Source organism: Centruroides vittatus, unplaced genomic scaffold (genome assembly GCF_030686945.1).
Source record: "Centruroides vittatus isolate TY-2023 unplaced genomic scaffold, ASM3068694v2 contig_301, whole genome shotgun sequence".
Taxonomy (NCBI): Eukaryota; Metazoa; Arthropoda; class Arachnida; order Scorpiones; family Buthidae; genus Centruroides; species Centruroides vittatus.
Genome location: NW_027121927.1, coordinates 880,548 through 903,188, shown reverse-complemented (window position 1 = coordinate 903,188; position 22,641 = coordinate 880,548). Strand labels below are relative to the sequence as shown.

At 32.3% G+C, this 22,641-nt stretch overlaps 1 protein-coding gene across 1 annotated transcript in view; it reads right to left on the bottom strand.

Annotated features, from left to right (window-relative positions):
• Positions 1 to 22,641, bottom strand: part of LOC136972710 (uncharacterized) — a 300,363-nt gene that overhangs the window by 144,875 nt on the left and 132,847 nt on the right. The window contains exons 91-96 of the mRNA XM_067267318.1: positions 21,977 to 22,239; positions 19,714 to 19,844; positions 14,772 to 15,093; positions 7,890 to 8,187; positions 7,571 to 7,802; positions 2,399 to 2,553 (exon numbers count right to left, since the gene is read on the bottom strand). Coding sequence (XP_067123419.1) covers positions 2,399 to 2,553; positions 7,571 to 7,802; positions 7,890 to 8,187; positions 14,772 to 15,093; positions 19,714 to 19,844; positions 21,977 to 22,239 — 1,401 coding nt within the window. The remainder of the gene's footprint in view (positions 1 to 2,398; positions 2,554 to 7,570; positions 7,803 to 7,889; positions 8,188 to 14,771; positions 15,094 to 19,713; positions 19,845 to 21,976; positions 22,240 to 22,641) is intronic.

The following is a 22,641-nucleotide window of genomic DNA, read 5'->3' as shown; positions in this document are numbered from 1 at the left end:
GGATTCTCGTAGAGAGAGATTGCTAGGCATAAGACGAACATTTTTCTTTTTTAAAATTAATATACATTCCTTTTTTGGCCTTAAAATTCCAGGCTTCAAGGGCTCTGATGTGATTCATTTGTTGAGTTTATCTGATGAGAGAGACATTCTTGAGATGGGCTTGCATAATCCCAAGATTCATTCTCAGAGACATAAATGGCCAGAGCAATGGTTTGTTGTTTGTTATCAATATCATATCTATATTCAGTCAGTCTCTTTTGAAGAGAACATGTAACGTAATGTATTCCAAGTTCTACTAGAGTCTGTAGTCCATCATCAAAACCCTACATACACCAAATAATCTAAACATGTTATTAGTATCCTTACTAGACCATAGACAGTGGGGTTGTTTGTGTCAAGTTAGCATTTCTATAATGTGCTATTTCTTTGTACAGGGGATGTACATATCACAATTATATCCCAACACAATATGACCTGGTTTGAAGTCTACTTATAGTTATAATTAAATGTGAGAACGGGGAGATAGGAGAAGGTCGTGCCTCCCTTTCCAGCAACTCACGTGTCAAGGATGGCTGTTACGTTGGCTTAGCGTTACGCGTTCCGCGAGTGAATAGTAGGTGAGATGGGGTCGACGATAAGGCAAAGCGATATTCGAGACAAAGAGGACACCAGTTAACAATTAAAACAAGATTTATTAAATTTAACAAGGACACCACTACAAAATCTGACTAAATTCCCTAAGTCGCGTAGGGTTCGAGAGAGAGAGCTTACAGGTTCGGTTCATACCTCATTAGTAGTACCTTTTATCGTTATCACTTTGATATCCTCGATGTGGAGATTAGTATCCGAAATTGGCACAGTTTATAATGTCACAACTGAGCGCGGAGACGTTAGGACAGTAGGTCCGAGCGGTGACGACGAGCGACGGCGTTTGTCCGGCAGATGATAAGAGACTCCCCAAAGGGGGGGAAAAGGAGTGGCTTTTATAGCTTCAGCCTGGGAAATTAGGTCACGTGATCGTAGGTGGATGACGATTTGTGTCATAGGTGTTCCCGGGATTCAAAATACATGACGTTAAGTGTAAACTAAGGTTGCAAGACGATCTGGATACAATTTCTGGATACAATTTAAGAACAAAGGATTGTTGACAGTTATCTGGCTGGGGACGCATATTTTCTCGTCCAGGGCCGTTTTTAGACAGGATGTTTATATTAAGGGAAAATTCCTAAAACGAATTATTACAAGTTTAATTCTGAGGGAATTCTAAATCTCACATAAAGATCTTCTCATCATTAGGGCTTGTAACTTGGGTATTTCAGTTGGTAAAAGTAGAAGCTAAATTGTGAATAAGTCTTTTCCAGTAACAGTGTTTAGCTGCAATTTCCTACAAGTAAATGTTTTAGCTCTTTTAAAGTGTCCATAAAATTAATGCAGTGTGTGAAAGCTTTTTTTATAAGGGCTCTAAAAAACTGCTATTTTGTAGGTATAGGGGTTGCTAGATTTGAGTGAGATAAACAACAGTAGATAGCATGGTTTGTAATAGATGTTCATATACTGTAAATATGGCCATTCTAAAAAAGTATGTGTAGATCTGAAATCTCCCAGATATTCTAACATATAAGAGGTATGTTGATGACTTTTTTAGCCTTTGGAAATTTAAACCAGTTATAGATGAATTTTTGCAATGTATGAATGACAACACTAAATTTGACTAGTTTGATGATGATATTTGAGAGTTAGCCCTATGGGCTAACTCTCAAACTACATCAATCAGTGATACAAAGGCTCGTTTTTTATATTTTGTAATTTGAAATATCAGACAGGATTTGTAACTTGAAATATTCTAGTTACAGATGATGAAGATATCTGTAATAATAACACTAAGCACATTCATAACCCAGGTTGTATTGCATTGAGATAATTGTGATATGCATCCCCCTATACAAAGAAACAGCACATTACAAAAATGCTAACTTGACCTACAAATGTAACCCCACTGTCTATAGCCTATTCCATAACGGTAATGAATGGTTATATATATTCCAATCTTAAACTGTAATTTGTAGCAAGTATTAGACAAATAAATCAATCATCTCTACTATTATATTTTTAAAATCTCAAGCAAAAATGTAAGCCTTAATTTTTAAGCACAAAATGTAAAATATAAATATAAAAAATATCATTTGCTGAAAAATAAACTGGTAAGAAATACTCTTACCAGTTTATTAAAGTAATGATATACTTCAGTTTAAATTTGATATAATGAAACTTGAATAAGAATCAACAACATATATGAAATTTAGTTTATACTTTTTCTGTTATCCTTTTTTACAATTTATTATAAAACATGTCAAATTTTTGCTTATTTAATAACTTATTCAAAAATTATAACTATTACCTGAATCCATTCATTGGATGATATTTGCTGGGGATACCAAGCCCAATCACTATTTAATCTTGCTTTAAATGGTTTACCAGTTTTTTTTGCACTAGAAGCAGAAATCTGTTCATCTTGGATCTTCCCAGTTTCCATACCTCTTGGATAAATACAATCTATAAAATATATAACATGCATAGTTTGAATATTAATTTTTCAAGAAATACAATTGAAAAACAAAAGCCATAGCTAAATAAATACAAAAAAACAATAAATACATTAAAGTAAATTTCAAAAAATATACATAATAAAAACTAAACCTAAAACTCATTCCAAATACATAAATGTGCTGGATTTGGAAGACTAATGACATTACAAGATGACCATATCTCATTTCAACTCATTATCTTCAGGTAAATAAATACAACAACATAAATAAAACAACAATTCTTTAAAATAACATTATACTCAAATAGAGAACAGTTTTAAAATTTTCACAAATTATTAAAAATAAAGAAAAACATTTTTAAAAATTTATTTAAATAATATAATCAATAAAATATAAATGAACATTTTATGAATATTGTTTTATAAAATGTAATATCAACTCAATGTTGAGAAAATAGAAGGAAATCTTATTAAAAATGTTATTAAATATAAAAACAAGTCTGGTATCATAATAAAAGACTAATAGTTTGAAATTAGCCCACAAAGGAATACAGTATTGTAAAGGTCGCCTTTGGTGGCCTGAGTCGAAGAAACCGCCCGACTGAGATAATTGCTCCCACCTGGAGCCGGGGCCATAAACGGCCGGAAGGATCAAAGGTGTAGCGTCACCACTTAAGGGTCGATGTGTTGGCCACGTGCCGGCCAGCTTGGGAAAATAAATGTAAATAAAGCACGGACGCAAATGTAAGCTACGTCGGCGGGAAATAGGGCGGACGTCTTTGAAGGCTCTAAGAAAGGGAAGGAACTGATTGGTCGCAGGAGGTAGTAGCAGAATCCCTTAAATTGGAAGGGTGGCAGAAAAACGAGGAGAAAGGGCGAGAGACCGGATACGTGGCGGACTCTAACACTAGGTAGGCCTTTGAGGCGTATAGAGAGAGTGTTCTCCTCTTGGAAAGTCCTCTGGAAAAAGGTTGGTGTAGAGACGGACGGCCACGCGGTTAAGCCATCTCCGGAAAAGTGACTCGTGTTCCCCGGCCAGACAAGCCGACGTGCGGCATCACAGCTTCGGTACATTAGCGTACGTAATGTTATTGCATAGTGTACATCTTTGTAAATATTTGTAAATAAACTGTATATAACTAATTATTGAGTGTGGAGATGTGACTTTCCACGGACCATTTAACGGACAATCTCGAGGCGTAAAGAACAACTCGGGACGGAACATTTGTAAAGATCACGTGACGAGTAAGAAGGATCTTCACTAGTATAATTATCTTCAATAACATACCAGAAGAACACCAATGTTGTAAAATTCCATTAATTCATAATGAAATTTTACAGATTTGTCTTTAAGGCATGCTGAAAGCTTAGATGTAGTTGTACAAAATTATAGAATCTAAGTTATTATTAAGCTTGACTAGATTACTCTAATCTGGTCAAGCTTCAATACAGTAATAGATTCTAGATTTTTTTTAAATAATAAGTAACTTCCTTGTCAGTACTACAATATTTTGAAAAAGAGCTAATGTATAACAGTTAGAATAAAGTGTAATATGTAAAATAAATTAGACAACTGTATGAAAATCAGAAATAAAATAAGATACAGAAACACAGCAGAAAAATTTTAGCTTTAGTTTGCTTTGTAGAGATACAGCAGAGGAGCAAAATATCTGTTTATACAATAGTCCCTCATTATATCATGTCTCACTATATTATTCATTTAGACATATTGCACTTTTTTTTGTGCAAATGTAAAAGTGCTTTAGACAATAATTTTTAAAAACAATCAGTTGCTATTGAATTTCTACTACAAAGAAATATCTTATTCCAAACATATTATTCATTACTTTTAGCCCTTAGTTACTACATTAAATTGTGATAATTAGTGAATAAGATATTACAAACAAAAATTTAGATATTAAATAGTTTATTTAATATCTAAATTTTACAATTAGTATAAAATAAAACTTACAATGATTTAATTTTAACAAATATATACTAGTACACTCAAAATGCATTTTAAACTCTTTTTTGGAGTCCCTCTTCAGTTGAAGTTTGCTAAAATAATAAAATAAAACCAAACAAAATATACATAAAAATTACATTAAAACATTCAAATAACTATGAAAACCTCACAATTAAAGAAACCAATGTTTTCTTGTATGTGCTATACAATAGATTCCCTCTTTTCTCTATTTTTTATGTTTAATCCAGTCATGAACAAACTACACATAATTAACACAATTAGTGATAAATTAAATTTGGTATTAAACAGTAAATTTCCATGAATTGATATTCACATTGACACTTTTGGAGAATTGATGACATTATTACACCAAAACATTTAATCAGTTATCATACACAACTACAATCAGTAATTGCAGCAAAAACCATCAGAGTATATTAATTTACATATTTATATTTCACTTTTACATCATCAATTTTTAAGTCATCTATTTTTATGAATGTGTTCATACCATCCATTGTCTGTTTTTATATAGTATTAGTACCAGATCAACATATTAAAATAGATGAACTAGAGGAAAGTAATGTTGTATATAAATTTAATTGTAATTGTAAAAATAAAATGATTTATGTAGGAGGCACTAAAAGATGTTTAAAAGTGCATATAAAAACATTAACCCTCCATTAAGAATTCCTTAAGGGGGCCTCCAAGCTTTTCTTGGCCCAGGGCTTCGCACTTACCAAAGACAAGCCTGCGTGGATGTTCATCCAGAACCCAAATCTCATAGAATTGGAAATCATAATGAGATTTGCTTAACTCCAATTACCAGAAAATACCCGATTTTTTCAATTTCCGATTCCAATTAATTGTCCCGTTACTACATCAAAAGCTTCTACATAAACCCCAGCAAACATACACATCTTAGACAGTCATAGAAAATAACATACACAAAGTATGACTGAGCCATAATCACAAGCAAAACAGTCCATCACAGCAGACCAGGCATCACATTCATTGACAAACAAAATAAAATCACATACATTACAGATATAGCAGTACCAAACATCCACAATAAAAAAATTAATAAATACTCAGAACTTTTCCATGAAACAAAATATTTGTGAAGAATGGAGATGCTTACAGTACCAGAAGTCCTTGCTTCTACACTATACAAAAGTTTAGAAACATTAGTTTCACAACAACACATATATCACATTACAGAAAACAACCATACAAAACCTGTCATATAATTAAGAAATTCTTAAGCACAGATATTTATATGAACAGTACATACAAAATGTTTTTTTCTATAGCTAATATACCCTGACCTTGGTACAGAACAGCACAACATATTAACCAAGAAGGATACATTCCACCAACACCATACAAATCTTAATAATTGTTAAAATAAATATGAAAAAATTAAATAGAAAATAATTTTAATGTCTTAATTTTTATGCTTAATTCATATGGAAAGCAAATCATTGACAAAAAGTGAAAAGAAGAATGACTATTGATTGGCAATGATATTTTTCAGTTAATTTTTGTTTTGCAAATTGCAATAGCATTTAACACAGTGAATTTTACCACTAGCAAAAAATATGTAACACTAGTCAGAACAATAAATTTCTGGAGGCAAGAGAGATTTAACCCTTTGCCTGCCGTTTGCCACGCCCCCTTATTTTGTAAAACGGCCAAGGGCAAAATAGGTAAATCAGGCAATATTATTTTAAAAATTCATCAAAAATTAAAATATTATTTTATTCATATGAAAAAAATCACACATATTTATCAATATAGTTAGTTTTAAATACAACATTTTTCAATAAAGTTTGTTTGAAAAATTTATGAGAAAAAAAAAAATATATAATAAGTGACATTCAAACTTGAAAATTTGTTACTTTTTGTCAAAATTAACATTGTCTGGTTACTTCATTCTTATTGTCGCTGAGCCAGAATGATGTAGAATATTGTTCTGTACAATTTGATATAACATTTATGCATGTACGTTTATTCGTTGTGAAATTATCGCACATTATATCAAACATTTGTTTGAAATCTGAACTTTATTCTGCTTTCAACTAATATAATGAACTAATATACTTTATTCATTTCATATCAAACGAAATTATATAATTTTGTAATAAACATATGATTACCAGTAGCAATAGATGTAACATTTGCTGATATTTTAGATTTAAAAAAAAATTAAAAATTAAAAAAATATATAAAATATCAGAACTGAAGGTCATAACTTGAATATTTATAATGCATTAACATATTATAGCTGAATAAACTTATTATAGCATTAATGAACTTACTATAGTAATATTATTGCATGAATATGCGAAAAATGAAATAAGAAATTATCAGAAAATGAAAAATGAAGAAAAAAACCGATAATTAAAATTTTTTAAGTCGACAAAACACCACCTGGACAAAAATATGTGAAACAGACAATAAACAAGACGATGCCGTCAAGCTCTGACATCTTTTGTCGATAAATTTTATAAAAATAGATTCTTAACAGGGTAACGATTAATCAGTACCCTGGCTGTTTTGCTAAACAATTAGGGCAACGATAGATCGGTACCCTGGCCAGGAAAGGGTTAAACAAGAAAACTACAAAGAATATAGAAGAATATACTTTCTAATTATATTCTTATAATTATTATAATTAATTTTTAAAATTTTATTTTTGCTAAATAAATGGACAAAACATGTATAAAAAGCAATTTGAGTTATCAACCACTATCTTGTTTTAAAAATATTTGCTGCAGTTTATTTCATGACTGCTCATTCTATTGTACTTGCTTTGAGAAATGACAGTGGGAATTAAATTAACTATGCAAAAATAAATTGTTTCTCACATTCAAAGCAGAATGGGAAAAACAATTTATTCACTATCAGTAGCTGCTTACCTGAGCCTAGATTAGTTTCAATTAGTCTTCTACAGCCCATAAGAGCTTAGAATCAACTCTTAAATTTATGTCATTGGTTATTATCCATATAAAAGTTATTTTATACTTAATAAAATAATAATAAATATAATTACTTACCACAGTTACAATAAATTTGTATTTCATAATCATAGCAATAAGAATTGAATTTTTGATTTCTATTGAAACAAATCAATCCATCTGGTAAAGAGCAAGTAATATTTTGAACTTCACTTGATTTAGACCCTACTGGTCGACATTTAATATCTGTAATTTTTTCTAAGGGACACATATTGAATTCTTTCCAAAATGAGCTAGAAATATTATTCAATTTTTCAAAATCACCATCACTCTGAAACACATTAATAAAGTTTAAAAAACTGTCAATAAATAGTTTTATTGATAAATTTAAAATTATAACAACATATTTTATAATTACCTCAAGTGTTGGAGAAAAAGAATTAATCCAAGAAGACCATCCTGTATAGCGACACTGAACTTGTGGAATATTAATTGGTAGTTCTGGTTTAGATGGAGGTGGAGGAGGATGAACTTGTGGAATAATAATTGGTAGTTCTGGTTTAGATGGAGGAGGAAGTGGTAAAGGATGAAGAGGAGGAGGAGAAGAATAAACAGGAGGAAGAGAAAAATAATGAAAAGGAGGAGGAAAAGAAAGAGGAGGAGGAGAAGGAAGACAAGACTGGCCAATGCAAGATATTTCACCTTTGATACAGTAACTGTAAAAAAAGTTGAGATGTTTAATAAATATTTATATACTTTATACAATACACTTTTATATAATACATATTTATTTACAATTTATATATAAATTGTAAATAAAAAATATATACAATAATTTTTGAAAATGACAGATAAATTAAAAATATGCAGATAAAGATCTATTAACACACTGTATATTACAATGCAGAATGTTCTAGAAAATTCCTTCACTCAACTAAGTGATAAGAAATCATTATAAGAAATAAACTGAAGGTTAAAAGTATATGCATGATATAACAATTTAAGACAATAAATGACTCTTTTAATGATAATATCGTTTCCTAAATATGTACACTGTATCTTGTATATCATTGATATAAATTCATTTGAATGTCAAACAAAAAAATGTCAAGAATGTTAAAATGATCTGAATGTGTTATGTAAACATTGTTTAGAAAGTTATCAATGATGTAGAGCTAGATAAAGAACATTTGGACTTACTTATAAAACATTTAATCTACTCTAAGAATATATTAGAGAATTACTAATATTATTATTAATCTTATTATTAGAATTATTATATTTATTAGACACGAATAGGAAAAGATATGGAGGAGAAAAGATTCGAGAAAACAAAAGTGATAATGCAACAAACTCTACTTATCATAATAATGAATATTGATACCAGTCTTTTAATGCTATTAGAATTAACACATTCCAAAACATATATATTATAATTCACTTATAAAAATCAGAGTTTATTGTAAGTTGAGTTTCAGTTATAGTTATCATTTTCTTCAGGTAAACAGGTATTTTTAAGATGTCTTTTTGCACTGTTAGCCTCAATACATGACTAGAATGCAGTTGTTCATTAGTTATCATTATCAGTCTTAACCAGTGCCTTAAATATTAATTGTTAATCATTTTAATTCATTTTAATCATTATTTGTTACAGTATAATTTGTTAGCATTTCTTACATCTATTATACACTATTTGTTGTTAATGATAGTATTGCAAATAGCAGTAGACAGACAACATTGAATGAATCAATAACAAAAACTCTCTCACACCACCTTGTCAAAATGAAAAAAAGTTTAGTACTTCAATATTAGCAAGAGCACAAGTTTCCAGTAAGACCAACCATGCCAGTAAGGTCTATAGCAGTGATGGGCAAAGTACGGCCCGCGGGCCAACTCCAGCCCGCGAAAGTATTTAATCCGGCCCGCCGAAGGTCCATCGACATGGATAGTATATGGCCCGCTATAATTACGTTTTGACGGTCGAGAAGTATAAAGTAGATTCTACTTAGTAGAATAATAGATGCATAACCTATAGGTGAAGCTAAACTAGCCGCGTAGTTCATGTGTTGCATAATACGGGGCGCAAAGCGTGGTGAAATGAGAGGCGCGAGCAGCGGGGGCGAGTGAACTCAGTCGCCACTCGCCACTCGCCAGCTGTCACTGACCGAGCCGCACGTTTAACGTTAATTTTGTCTCTTGTTCTTGCTTGTTCGCGTAACGCTTTACATTCATAATCGTTAAATAAAAAAATCTGCGCTTTTGGGATAATGGCGTATAAAAAACGAAAAGTCGATTCCGAGTGTCGTCTGTTTAAAGAAGAGTGGGCTTGGAAATACTTTTTTACGGAATACAACGGTAAGCCAGTATGTCTTATTTGTAATGAAGCAGTGGCGGTATTTAAAGATTTTAACCTTGCTCGTCATTTCAACACCAAACATTCAAAAAAACCAAATATGCTTTGATGAATGACGCAGAAAAAAAAGGTAAATGCGGAAAACCTAAAAAAAAAACAATATCTGCTCAACGGAATGTGTTTATAAAGCAAAACACTGCTCAAATGGCTTCTACACTGGCTGGATATGTTGTGGCTTATAAAATAGCTAAAAATAACAAACCATACTCGGAAGGAGAATTTGTAAAAGATTGTATGGTGAGTATGAGTAAAATTTTATGTCCAGAAAAAATTAAAGAGTTTGAGTCTGTCAGCTTATCGCGAAAAACAGTAACAACGCAAATTAATGCCATTGCATCAAACTTGTCGACTCAATTTAGGCAGCGTATAGAGAAAACTTTAAATATTTTTCTGTGACGATGGATGAAAGTACGAATAGAAGTGACACTGCTCAATTATTAATCTTCATTAGGGGCGTTTACGACGAATTTAATATTACTGAAGAGCTAGCTTGTTTGCAATCGATAAAAGGAAAAACGACGGGGCAAATAATTTATAACGAATTTTCCGAAGGTCTTCAAAATTTAAATGTGCCTATTTCAAAATTATGCAATATAACTACAGATGGAGCCCTAAATATGGTTGGAAAAAACGCGGGATTTTCAGGTATTTTTTGGAACCAGAATGCTAATTACGATGTTGTATTTTTACATTGTATAATTCACCAGGACATCCTTTGTAAAGCTGCAATAGATATTACCCATGTACTTAATGTGGTTTTAAAACTAATTAATACGATTCGATCTCGGGGCTTGGTACACTGACAATTCCAAGAATTTCTGATTGAAGTCGACGCAGATTATTCTGACCTTCTTTACCACACGAAAGTAAGATGGTTAAGTTGTGGATATGCATTTGAACGGGTTTGAAATTTAAAAGAGGAAATACAAGATTTCTTAAAGAATAAAACAGACAAATGGTCTGATTTCCAAATCTTCGAAGACAAAGATTGGCATACCGATTCTGCATTTTTTACCGATTTGCTCGAACACTATAACAAATTAAATAAAAAATTGCAAGGAAAGAACCAATTTATAGATGAGACTTGGGGTTGTCTGAAATCATTTAAAACTCAGCTTTTTCTGTTTTATAACTACATGGCGAAGAACGATTTAACTCACTTTCTGCATTTAAAATCCATGTCACCAGTGAGTGAGAACAAACTAAAAGAATTCAGTCAGGCGTTGAAAAAACTTCACACAGAATTTGAAACTAGGTTTCAAGATTTTAAGAACATTCAATCATCGCTAGATGTTTTCTCGATGCCGTTTAATGTAGATCCGGAAAATGTATCTGCAGAATTGCAGTTGAAAATTATTGAAATGCAGTGCAGTACCCATTTAAAGCAATTGTTCTTGAATTCCACAAAACTAGATTTTTATAGAGCACTGCGGAAAGCTGAATTCCCAAAGATGACTGCTCACTCCCAGAAAATTATGGCGATGTTTGCGTCGTCTTATGTGTGCAAACAGACTTTTTCGACCATGAAATTGCGGAAAAACTCAATCAGAAACCGATTGACTGATGAACACCTTTTCGCACTGCTGAAAGTTGCTTTGTCACAGCTGGAACCTGCTTTCGAAAATATTATGGAAAATCAAAAACAATTCCATATGTCTCACACGCCTACCATGGCAAGGCCTTCGAATAAAAGTTAAATTAATTATTATTTAAGGTAAAAGGTAATTTGTAACATTTGTGTGTAATGCTGTAATGTTTTTATAATATTATGATTAAAAGCTTTAACACAAAATGCATTTTTTCTATAATTCTGGCCCTCCTCTAGAATTTCTTAAATTTTGTGGCCCCCCATTTTAAAAAGTTTGCCCACCACTGGTCTATAGGAAGAAATTACAATATTTAACAAACTATGTACTGGATATGGAATAACATAAAAAAAATCTACACCTTTGTCAATCCAGAAGAATCTAATAGCATAAAAATGTTTTCAATCGTTTTAAACAATCTTCCTCAGTTACAGAAAACGAAACATTAAAAAAAATAGAACACAAAATGATTATGGAACAAATATAAAAATTAACAGAAATTTTCCTTGCAAACTAAATATAAATAAATAAAATAAATGACATAAATATGGTCAAGAATAACAAAAAAGAATAAATGTAAGGTATAACATCGATAGAATTATTAATTATTGTAAAATGATCTCCGAGCAGTAGATAACGCGTCTGCGTCTCTATGGTTTATACAACTAGTTCTCATGTGCGTTGAAGATTTCCAACTTCTCCAGATGCCTCACCGCGTGTCTATTCATCATTGTTTTGATAATAGCCGCCTAGATTACATTGGTAAACAAGTTGAAGATTATTAGCCTTGGCAATATTTCTATGAATTTTGTTTAAAAATGGGATGTAATTTAGCACCATTCTTTTCACCCGTTCTACTCTGGGAGCATATCGTCTTGCAGTTTGGTAGATAAGCGTTTGGTAGGAGCGGTAGATAAGCCTCTCTACCGCTCCTCTTCAGTATCCTTGTTGCTTGGCTATCTCAAGAATGTAATTCAGCTCCTTTATCGTGTCATGAATGCTTGTGCAATGTGTATAAGCACATTTAATCCAAGACCTGAAAGACGCTAACTTGATGTGCTTGGGATCAATAGATTGATGTGGGATAATAACAGGCTGAAAACAAGGTTTACCGTATACGAGGCGTGTTTTTAAAGTAAGTACTGTTTTAATATAACACCGCTGGAGCGCTGCAGTCGGCACTTAGTGCATGCGCGCTGTGTACCTACATCTGTTGGGAAGCAACAAACGCCATTACGAAGCCAGTCGACTGTGTTTACTGTTGTTTGTGTGTTATTGAAATGCCACCACTCATTGAGAATCCCGCCGACTGTGAAGTACGTGCCGTTATTCGTTTTCTCAGTGCTAAAGGTTTTGAAAGCAGCTGAAATTCATCGCCAAATCAGTGAAGTTTATGGTGAAAGCATTATGAGTGATGGAATGGTACGAAAATGGGTTAGGGCCTTTAGTAATGGCCGCACAAACATTCACGATGAGGAACGAAGTGGGCGACCTTCAGTCATTATCGACAATTTGATTGAAAAAGTGGACTGTAAAGTGAAAGAGAACAGACAATTCACGATTTCATCTTTATCTAAAGAGTTTCCTGCAGTTTCAAGAAGTGTTCTCTATGAAATTGTGACCGGACAATTAAATTATCAGAAGTTGTGTTCCTGTTGGGTGCCGAAAATGTTGACGGAGGAGCACAAAACCAAACGTTTGGCCAGTGCATTGACTTTTCTTGAGCACTACAGTGACGAGGGGAATGATTTTTTAAGCCGTATTGTTACAGGCGATGAAATGTGGGTAGCCTACGTTACACTGGAATCAAAGCAACAATCCATGGAATGGTGACATTCATCATCTCCAAGGAAAGTCAAGTTCAAGCAAACAATTTCTGCTCAGAAAATCATGTGCACGGTGTTTTGGGACAGATACAGAGTGTTGCTTGTTGATTTTTTGCCTCATGGTGAAACGATCAATTCAGCTGCATACTGTGAGACTTTAAAAAAACTGCACCATGCAGTACAAAACAAAAGGCAGGGCTTACTGAGCAAGGTGTTGTTTTGCTCCACGATAATGCTCGTCCACATACAGCAAATCAAACTCAAGACCTAATCACATCATTTGGCTAGGAACAATTAGACCACCCTCCATACAGTCCCAACCTAGCGCTGAGTGACTATCATTTGTTTCTGCATTTGAAGAAGCATCTGGCAGGGCAGTGCCATAACAATCACGACGAAGTCAAAACGACCGTTCTGCAGTAGTTGTCTCATCAGGTGGCAACATTCTTTGAAGATGGAATACAAAAGCTGGTCCCATGATACGATAAGTGTCTCAATATTAATGAGAATTATGTAGAAAAGTAGTGTAAAATATGGGCTTTCACATAAATAAAAATTTTGTTAAAAATGTTTGCTTGTTTTTTTTATATTTCAAAACAGTACTTACTTTAAAAACACGCTTCGTATGTCGGTCCAGATTTCCTCTTGGTTGCAAGTGATGGAAATGTCAAGGAAGTTAACCTTAGTATCACTCTTTTGATCAACCTGTAGTGATAAGCTGTAAGGGTTATCATTAATGGTGTCTAAAAATTGTTGCAGGTTAGGCTAACTTTGCCACAGTATAAAAATGTCATCCATGTATCTAGCGTACAAAGTGATATGTTGTTGAACCCTGGATAGGACGGTGTTTTCAAGTTGCCGTAGTAATAATTCGCATAGGATTGCAGACATAGGGCTACCCATAGGTACGCCTCTCTTGTAAGAATACTTTTCCCTCAAACTAAAAGAAACATGTATAAGCTCAAATGTGTAAGCTCAAGGATATGAACATGATAACATGGTGCATTATCTATATTGGTACATAAAAAATCTCGTAAAGCACAGAAGCAAAGAGGTAATTTTATCGAAGGATACAAGGATTTGTAGTCCAACACATTGTCCGTAAGAGAAATGCCCCTAAGATTCTCCACAAACTGTAGTGAGTTGGTAATGGAATATGGATGGTGCTGATCCCTAGCATGGAAAAAGTTGACTAGTTGTTTTTCAATCAAGAACATTGGGGAGTTACATTTTTCAATCACTGGACGTATCAGGTTTCCCGGTTTGTGTGTCTTGGCAAATGCGAATATCCTAAGTGTTCTTGGAGCGAGGATCATGGAGTTTTGCATATGCATAAGTCGCTCTAGAGCAATGGAAGTGAATCTCCTAACCCTTGTTGTTGTTGTTATTATTATTATTATTGATAAAATTTTTAAAAAGTAACAAGTAAATTACAAAAGTAATTAAATTTCGATTAAACTAGAAAATTTACTTACCAAGATTGACATGGATCAGATATTTCAGTATCATTAATATGTTCGCCTTCATAATAAATATTGCCATTTATACTTTTACAAAATTCTTTTACAAAACCACATTCTTCTAATGGAATACATTTTAATTCATTTTGATTATTGTAAATTTTTCCAGGTGGACAGGGTATTTGTTCACATCCTTCAGCACAAGGCTCTTCTTGACATAATGCTTCCTCCATTTCAAGTTTTTCTAAATTCACATTATTCTTTTGAGATTCACATGTTTGAAGTGGGCAGGAGGACACACAAGGTGAATATTGTTCACATTCTTCACACTGAATAGCTAAAAAAAAATATTAAAATTTTTGAATCATGTAATATAATTTATGTGATTATATTTTTCAAACATTCACAGAATGAATTGAAGAATTACAAAAGTCTTCATTTTTCATTCATGTCAATAATATCCTATTCCTCTGGAACAACTTTTGTATAGAGCAAATCCTAGCCATTCAAGAAGTACTTCATCTAATAACCCTTTCAGTTTAATAACCAGTGCTATCTGAAAAAATGAGGGATGCCCATGAGTTCTCTGTTATCAACCAGCTTAGCAGAGCTCATTATATGTATTATAGAAAACAAGATCTTTGCAGAACCCCTTATGACTTGTTATCCCATCCTCTACATACATGTGAACAATACCCTATTAGCCTAGAAGGGTTCTCATCAGCAATAAGAATCCTTTGTAAAACATTACTCATCTTGCTATTTCTCAATATCCATCATCAAACAAGAATGTAATGATAACGCTTATCTCCTTTTAAGATCTGCTTGTACATATGACCCCCATGGACCTCAGTTTTGGAGAGTATCATAAATTTGATTTTCTTCCCATGATCATCCCTACAAACTCCTTTCAACATCTACAATAAACATGATTATCAGCATTCTAAAATGTAGGGTCTTCCCATACCCCTCCACACAATAGCTAGTTGACAAAGAATTAGAGATTGTTAGCATTGCACTTAGGAACACAGGTTATACATTAGAAAAATTCAATCAGATCAAAGCAAGAGCTACAGAAGCTTTATTCCTGATCTCCATCATGGTAGTTAAGTCTGATACCATGTACACATTGGTATCCATCACTTTCCTTGAGCATGTAATGTTACACCTCAGCCATTTCTCTTTAGAAACACAACTTTTTCCTTTCTATCAGACCTAACCCAAATTATAGAGGTTATTAGGCAATGACCGTAACCACCATTTCATGCTTGAGAGGTCAGTGAATCTATAAAATTCCCTTAAAACAGGACTTGGGTATTTCTAGATTTTAATACATAGAGGTAATCTCTAGAATAATTGGAAATAGAATATCTGAACACTAAGATGATATCTAACGTAACAGGCATTCTACAGAGTTAGCCAAGATGATCCTAGAACATAATTGCAAACCTCAGCAGACAGAAGCTGAGCTACTCTAGTAGCTGTTTTAAGTTTATACATAATTTAGCTTGTGTTTCACTCCCTATAATTATTGTTAAAAATCTTTGAAACAAATAATAATTTATAAGATGTTAAGATTTATTTAAAATTTAAATATATGTTTTGCTCTCTACAATTACTGTTAAAAGTCTTTAGAAATACTAACAATTTATAAGTTAATATAAATAAACATCACTAAGCCCGATGAGTATATAATGAAATACCAACAATCACCTTAAAAATTGGGCTATAAATTGGCTAATTAAATGATTGATATAAAGTAATTTGTTACCAGAGATAGACTTTAGGTGCCATCTCTTATCTAAGTTAATAATTATAATTTAAGTAAATATTAAATAAATTTAGAACCTTTTGGTAAAGTAAGGTTATATCTGTCCCCAGCCAGTACCATATTTAACCAAGTAAGGTTATATCTAAATTAATATACTTCTGGAAGCGAAGGTCGGGTGGCGTAACTGGCAAGCACACTGCATGGCAAGTGGAGGTTGCGGGTTCAAGTCCTGCCCCGGGTCAGTTCTTTTATTCCAAAAGGTTCTAAATTTATTTAATAATTTCTTAAATTATAATTATTAACTTAGTTAAGAGATGGAACCTAATGTCTACCTCTAGTAACAAATTACTTTATGTCAATCATTTAATTAGCCAATTTATAGCCCGACTTTTAAGGAAATCATTGGTATTTCATTATAATTTATAAGTTTTTAAGATTTATTTTAAAAATTTAATATATTTAAAATAGGTTGTCAAAAGTTTGAGCCTTTCAACCAGAGGGAAACTCTCACATTCCCTAGACAGCCAACCTAGCAGTAGATATCCAATTAACCGGGCTATTGAAATGAATGAGGATGGGCTGCCATTAACCGACCTTGATGGTTCTCTTTTTTGCTTAAAACTTTTAAGCATGGTAAATCAAATCAACAAAAAGTCATACCAGCTGGGATGTCACCCATATCAACAAGGTCCCTCCCTGCTATGTTGATCAGAGAACCAGGACACACAGTGCTAAATATGATACTGGAATACAAATCAGGGTTGGTACCATCAATATTAGAGATCTGAATGGAAAGGAATTAGAACTAGCTGAAGAGTTATAAAAGTATAATAAATAAATGGCAGGTGCTTACTAATACAATATTCCAAACAATAAATCTGAGAACCTCCAGCAATCTTTAAATAATTTACAGGAAAGTTGCAGGAATTTCGGTATGTCAATCAGCTATGAAAAAACAAAGGTTATGGCTATTAGTAGAGGGAAAGGAACGTTTAGTTAAACTTGGAATAAATGCTTAGAATATGTCAATAAGTTCTCATACTTGAGAACAATCTTTAGTGAAGATGGAAAGTTAGATTTGGAAATCCGCAATAGATTAAGCAAGGCAGATCAAGCAGAGAGCCAATTGAGCAAATATATCTGGAACAAGAAAGAAATAAGTCATAAGACAAAAGTAGCTGTGTACAACACAGTTTTTAAACCTATATTTACCTATGGTTCTGAGAGCTGGGTGAGAAATAAGTGAATTTACCAAAATTTAAAAGGAGCAGAAATGAGAGTATTTAGAAAAATTAGTGGTGTTAATAGATGGATACAGAAGCAAGAGCATATTAAAAATGAAGATATAAAAAAAACCTTAAGATAACAAATATTCAGTTGAGAGTAAGTGAGGCTAGTCTGAAGTGGCTTGGCCATTTGGAAATATTAGGAGAAGACTCACTAGCAAAACAGGTATTCAAAGCTAAAATCAAAAAGAGAAAAAACCAAAGAGATGACTTAGACAAAGGTGGATTGATAGCATTAAGTAGGCTTTAGAGGAAAAGAATTTAACTTTATTCCAGGCTAAAAACTTGTCTGTCGATAGGGGAGTTTGGAAAAAAGTAGTAAATGGTAGTATAAAAGTTTGATTTTTTTTACCATGTTGACCTATACACCCTCTGGGTATCAGCAGGAATAAATGATAGTGTAGTGATGATATATTTAAAATTTAAAAAGTTGTTCTTGTTCTGTTCTAAACATTTAAAATAAAAAGTTTATGTTATCCTTTCAAATTTGTAACAAGCATTATAAAGTGAAAAACAGTTACCTTTTTTTTACCTTTTCTATGTGATTTTGGCATGAAGTACTTTAAGTTCTTGAGACCAAGATATTAAAAGAGAAAATCTAAGAGCAGAAAATAAATATGGTTTTGCAAGACTTGTATTATGGTGAGTCTTACACCTGTGTTATATACAAGTTTCCAAATGTAACACAGTTCTATTCGTGTAAAATCCTATTTTATTATTTATTTCATCAATTAGTAGTTTATTCTTTTATGTTGCTATAGAAAGAGATCACTGGAATTAGATCTACTTTAGAAAGGAGTCAACAAGTAAAAATGATTTGGAATACCTGTTTTGAATAATAAATATTTTAAATATTTATAATAAAGCAGTATTAAACAAAGTACACTTCATCACATTGTATGTTTTACAATGATTTATGCTAAAAAATCCTGTATAGAATGAAACATAAATAAAACAGAAACTTTCCAAAACAAAAGACTTTAGAACAAGGCAATTTTCTATGTTAAACTCTACTATAAGCCAAAAATCTGTATAATGCAGAGATGGAAGAGGTTTCCAGGTACAAAGAATATAACATAACTTGAAACAAAACAACATACATTTCACACCAAAGTAGTTATGATGTAAAATACTGTACAACAGTGAGTATTTTACACTGTAACTTAATTTTTCACATTTTTCAGGCTAAGATTCCAACAAGATTAACTTGTAGACAAATAAGTATAAGTGCCTTCAGGTATAATAATCACTGCACAGCATGACAAATTGTTCTTCAAAAACAAGTTCAAGCATTTGATTCTAGAAAGAAGTTTGCAAATGATGATATGGTGATTGATGCAGTTTTTCAATGATTGTAGCATCAATCAAAAGATTTCTACATGTTAGAATATTGAAGTTGGTAGACTAATGGAGAAAATGTCCAAAACTAACAGAAAGCTATGTTGAAAAATAGTGTTTGTAATTTCTTTCTATGTATAATATTTGTGAAGTAATAAAATAAGTCTGAATATTTATTGGATAACACTTATCTAAACAAAAACAGTTTATAAATTTTGATTAATTATTATAAACATTATTCAAAATTTGAGATCTTCAATTAAGAGTAACAATAAATTATAAGTAATTTCCTTTTTTTTCTTCTTATTTTGAAAACATGTCTGTTTTTCTATTTTGTTTCTACTACACTTCATCATAGAAACAAAATAATTTCCTTTTATTAATGATAAACATAACATTTTTTTTATATTTGATTATAATGGAACTATTGCTGAAAAGCTGTAGAGTAAGGAATTTAAAATTTCATTACTTATATTTATAAATAAAATTTTTAATTTTATATGATAAAAATAATAAGAAATATGTAAACAAAGAGTAATAAACAAGCAACTTCAAAACTTACGACAAAGTTCTTGTGATCTCCAATAAATATATATACCATGACGAGCACATTCATAAGCATAAGCAGAAATTGCTGTACAAATACATTCACAATCACCACCCATGTCACAACTGCAAGCATCAAAAATGCAACTGAAAACATAAATATAAAAATTTTAATTTATATATATATATTTTAATACTATTACACTGGCATGCAAAACTTAAGTAACATTGTAATTTTTAAGCAGATAGCAATGAAATTGTAAAAAAGAGCTTTTGCTATCAGTACAATGAACCCAGTTCAGTAGAAAGGCGATTCGTATGCAAATATCAGGAAAAAAACATCATAGGTGATGTGAGGGCATGAAAAACATGTGCAGTCAGCACACATAGTGAAAAACTACAATAAAAAGAAAAACAAAAGGTACTATTAAAGACATTTGCTGCAAGTTCAAGTGAGGTTTTATGTGCAATATGACTAGAAGAAACCATCTGGATGACTTTACATGTGGTAAAATGATCAGCAGGCTTGAAGCAGGATGTAGTGTAATGAATGTAGCCCAAGAGTATGGAATCAACAAAAGTGTCATTTCACAAGCTTGGAAAGCCTTCCAAACCACAGGTACAGCTGTAAAAAAGGTTGGTAATAGTCATCAAGAAAAACAATGCCAATGGATGACCAATATATCATTCTGCAGGTGAAAAGAGATCAATACCAGTCAGCAGGCAACATTGCTCAGCAGCTGCATACAGCAACAGGACAAAAAGTGTTGCCATTTAATGTGGCCAGATGCCTTCATAAAGGTGGCCTATTCACCTGCTGTCCTGAACACTGCATCCTATATTGACAGCTGTCCATCAGCAGGGTCTTTAGACTGGTGTAAGGAACACAAAGCTCATCAATGGAGTCACGTCTTCTTTACAGATGAGAGTTGTTTTAAAATGACAAGTGATTATCTACATACATCAAGGAACACCGGGGATGTAACAACACTTTCTGGAACCTTTTACTGGTGTTAGACGCAAAACGAAAAAATTTCCGTTAACGTTTTCGAACTTTGTAGTTCTTCTTCAGACGGTAAAAAACGAGGAACGCAGATCGAATAAAAGAACGAGTTATTTTTAAACCGAAATCGAATGCTTCACGATGCAGCTGGTCAGACATGCACCGTATGCGCATGTCTGATCAGCTGCATCGTGAAGCATTCGATTTCGGTTTAAAAATAACTCGTTCTTTTATTCGATCTGCGTTCCTCGTTTTTTACCGTCTGAAGAAGAACTACAAAGTTCGAAAACGTTAACGGAAATTTTTTCGTTTTGCGTCTAACACCGGTAAAAGGTTCCAGAAAGTGTTGACAAGTGATTCTCAATGCTAGTTGATATGGAAAGAAGTAAGGACATGGTTTTATTCTTTTATTCCACTAACATCATGGAAAGAAGCCATTATGATGGTTCTGGTGTGCTCATTTGAGAAAGCATTATGATGAACAGGCAGACTGAGCTCCAAATTTTTGACGGAAGTACTGTTACCCGGAGATCACTATTGTCAGCAAGTGATACATCCCTATGTGCATCTGTTCCAAAGTGCCATTGGTGCAGACTTCATTTTCATGCATGATAACTCCAGAACACATCAGACTCGTGCTGTTGAGAAGCTTCTAGAAAGTGAAGATATCACAAGAATGGATTGTCTAGTGTACTCCACTGATTTAAATCCCATAGAACATGTGTGGGACACTTTGAGGAGACACTTTTCAGCATGATTATATCTGCTGGAAAACACCCAACAACTGAAACAGATGCTCATGAAATGGGCACTCTTACCTCAATAACTGTTTGATAATCTGATTTTGAATATGGAGAAACGGTGCTAAGCAACAATTGCAGTTAAGGGAGATCATATCCCTCACTAAGGGATATCTGTTTGTTGTTCTCCCTCCTGGGCAGACAATCATTTGTACCAACGGCTACTCTTTCAATTAAGCCTTTTTTTGTTTGATTCCATACTGTATGCATTCTATTCATTTTCGAGCTACTATGCTTTCTTCATCTTTTAAGTATAAAAAACTCTCTCTGTATTCTAAATTTCATGTCTCTCAGGTGATTTCTTGTGGAGTTATAGCAAAAATACAATCGTTGCTTAAGTTTTGCACACCAGTATATTAAAAATAGTATCAAAAATATTATATTATAATGAAAATATATAAGTCAATATTTTACTTTAATAGATTATATCTTGGTTTCAAATAATAAAAATATAATTTATTAAATTAAATTCTAACCTTTTATAGTAAGGTTCTAAATTCACTTCTTCATGACAATTGCTAAATAATGACGATTTTAAAACAGAACATTTTTTTTTAGCCCAATTATGTCTTTCTGAATGTAAGCTGCATGAATCTATAAGCTGCTTTGGTTTCTGACAATATAAATGCATTTTCCAACTGTTTGCAAAATCTATTACATCAACTGCAGGAATATCTCCAGATGGCTGTTTTAAATCATCAACACTATCGCCATTGAAATCACCACATAAACCTTCCAACTAATAATTAAATAAAATATGAAACAATGTTTTAATATCAATTTACATATATGTAATATGAAAATAACATATATGAATTCAATAAATACACACTTACTCATAAGTCTGTGAAAAACATTTTAAACATTTATTATTCATAAACTACATAACAGATACTATACTCAGAGAAATTCTCTTTTAATACCAATTTTTGAGAAGTTAAAAACTTTTTTAAAGCATTATAAAAACGTTTTTAATTTCTCAAAAGTCAATATTGAGAGAGAAGAATTTCTTGAGGTATTTTACATTATGAACAATTTTTAAGATAAAACAACCAACTCCATCGTTTTTAATTCTTTTAAAATACTATACTTTTTAAAAACTGAAATAAAGGTAAACTCTCCAAGTATTTTTACATGAGTC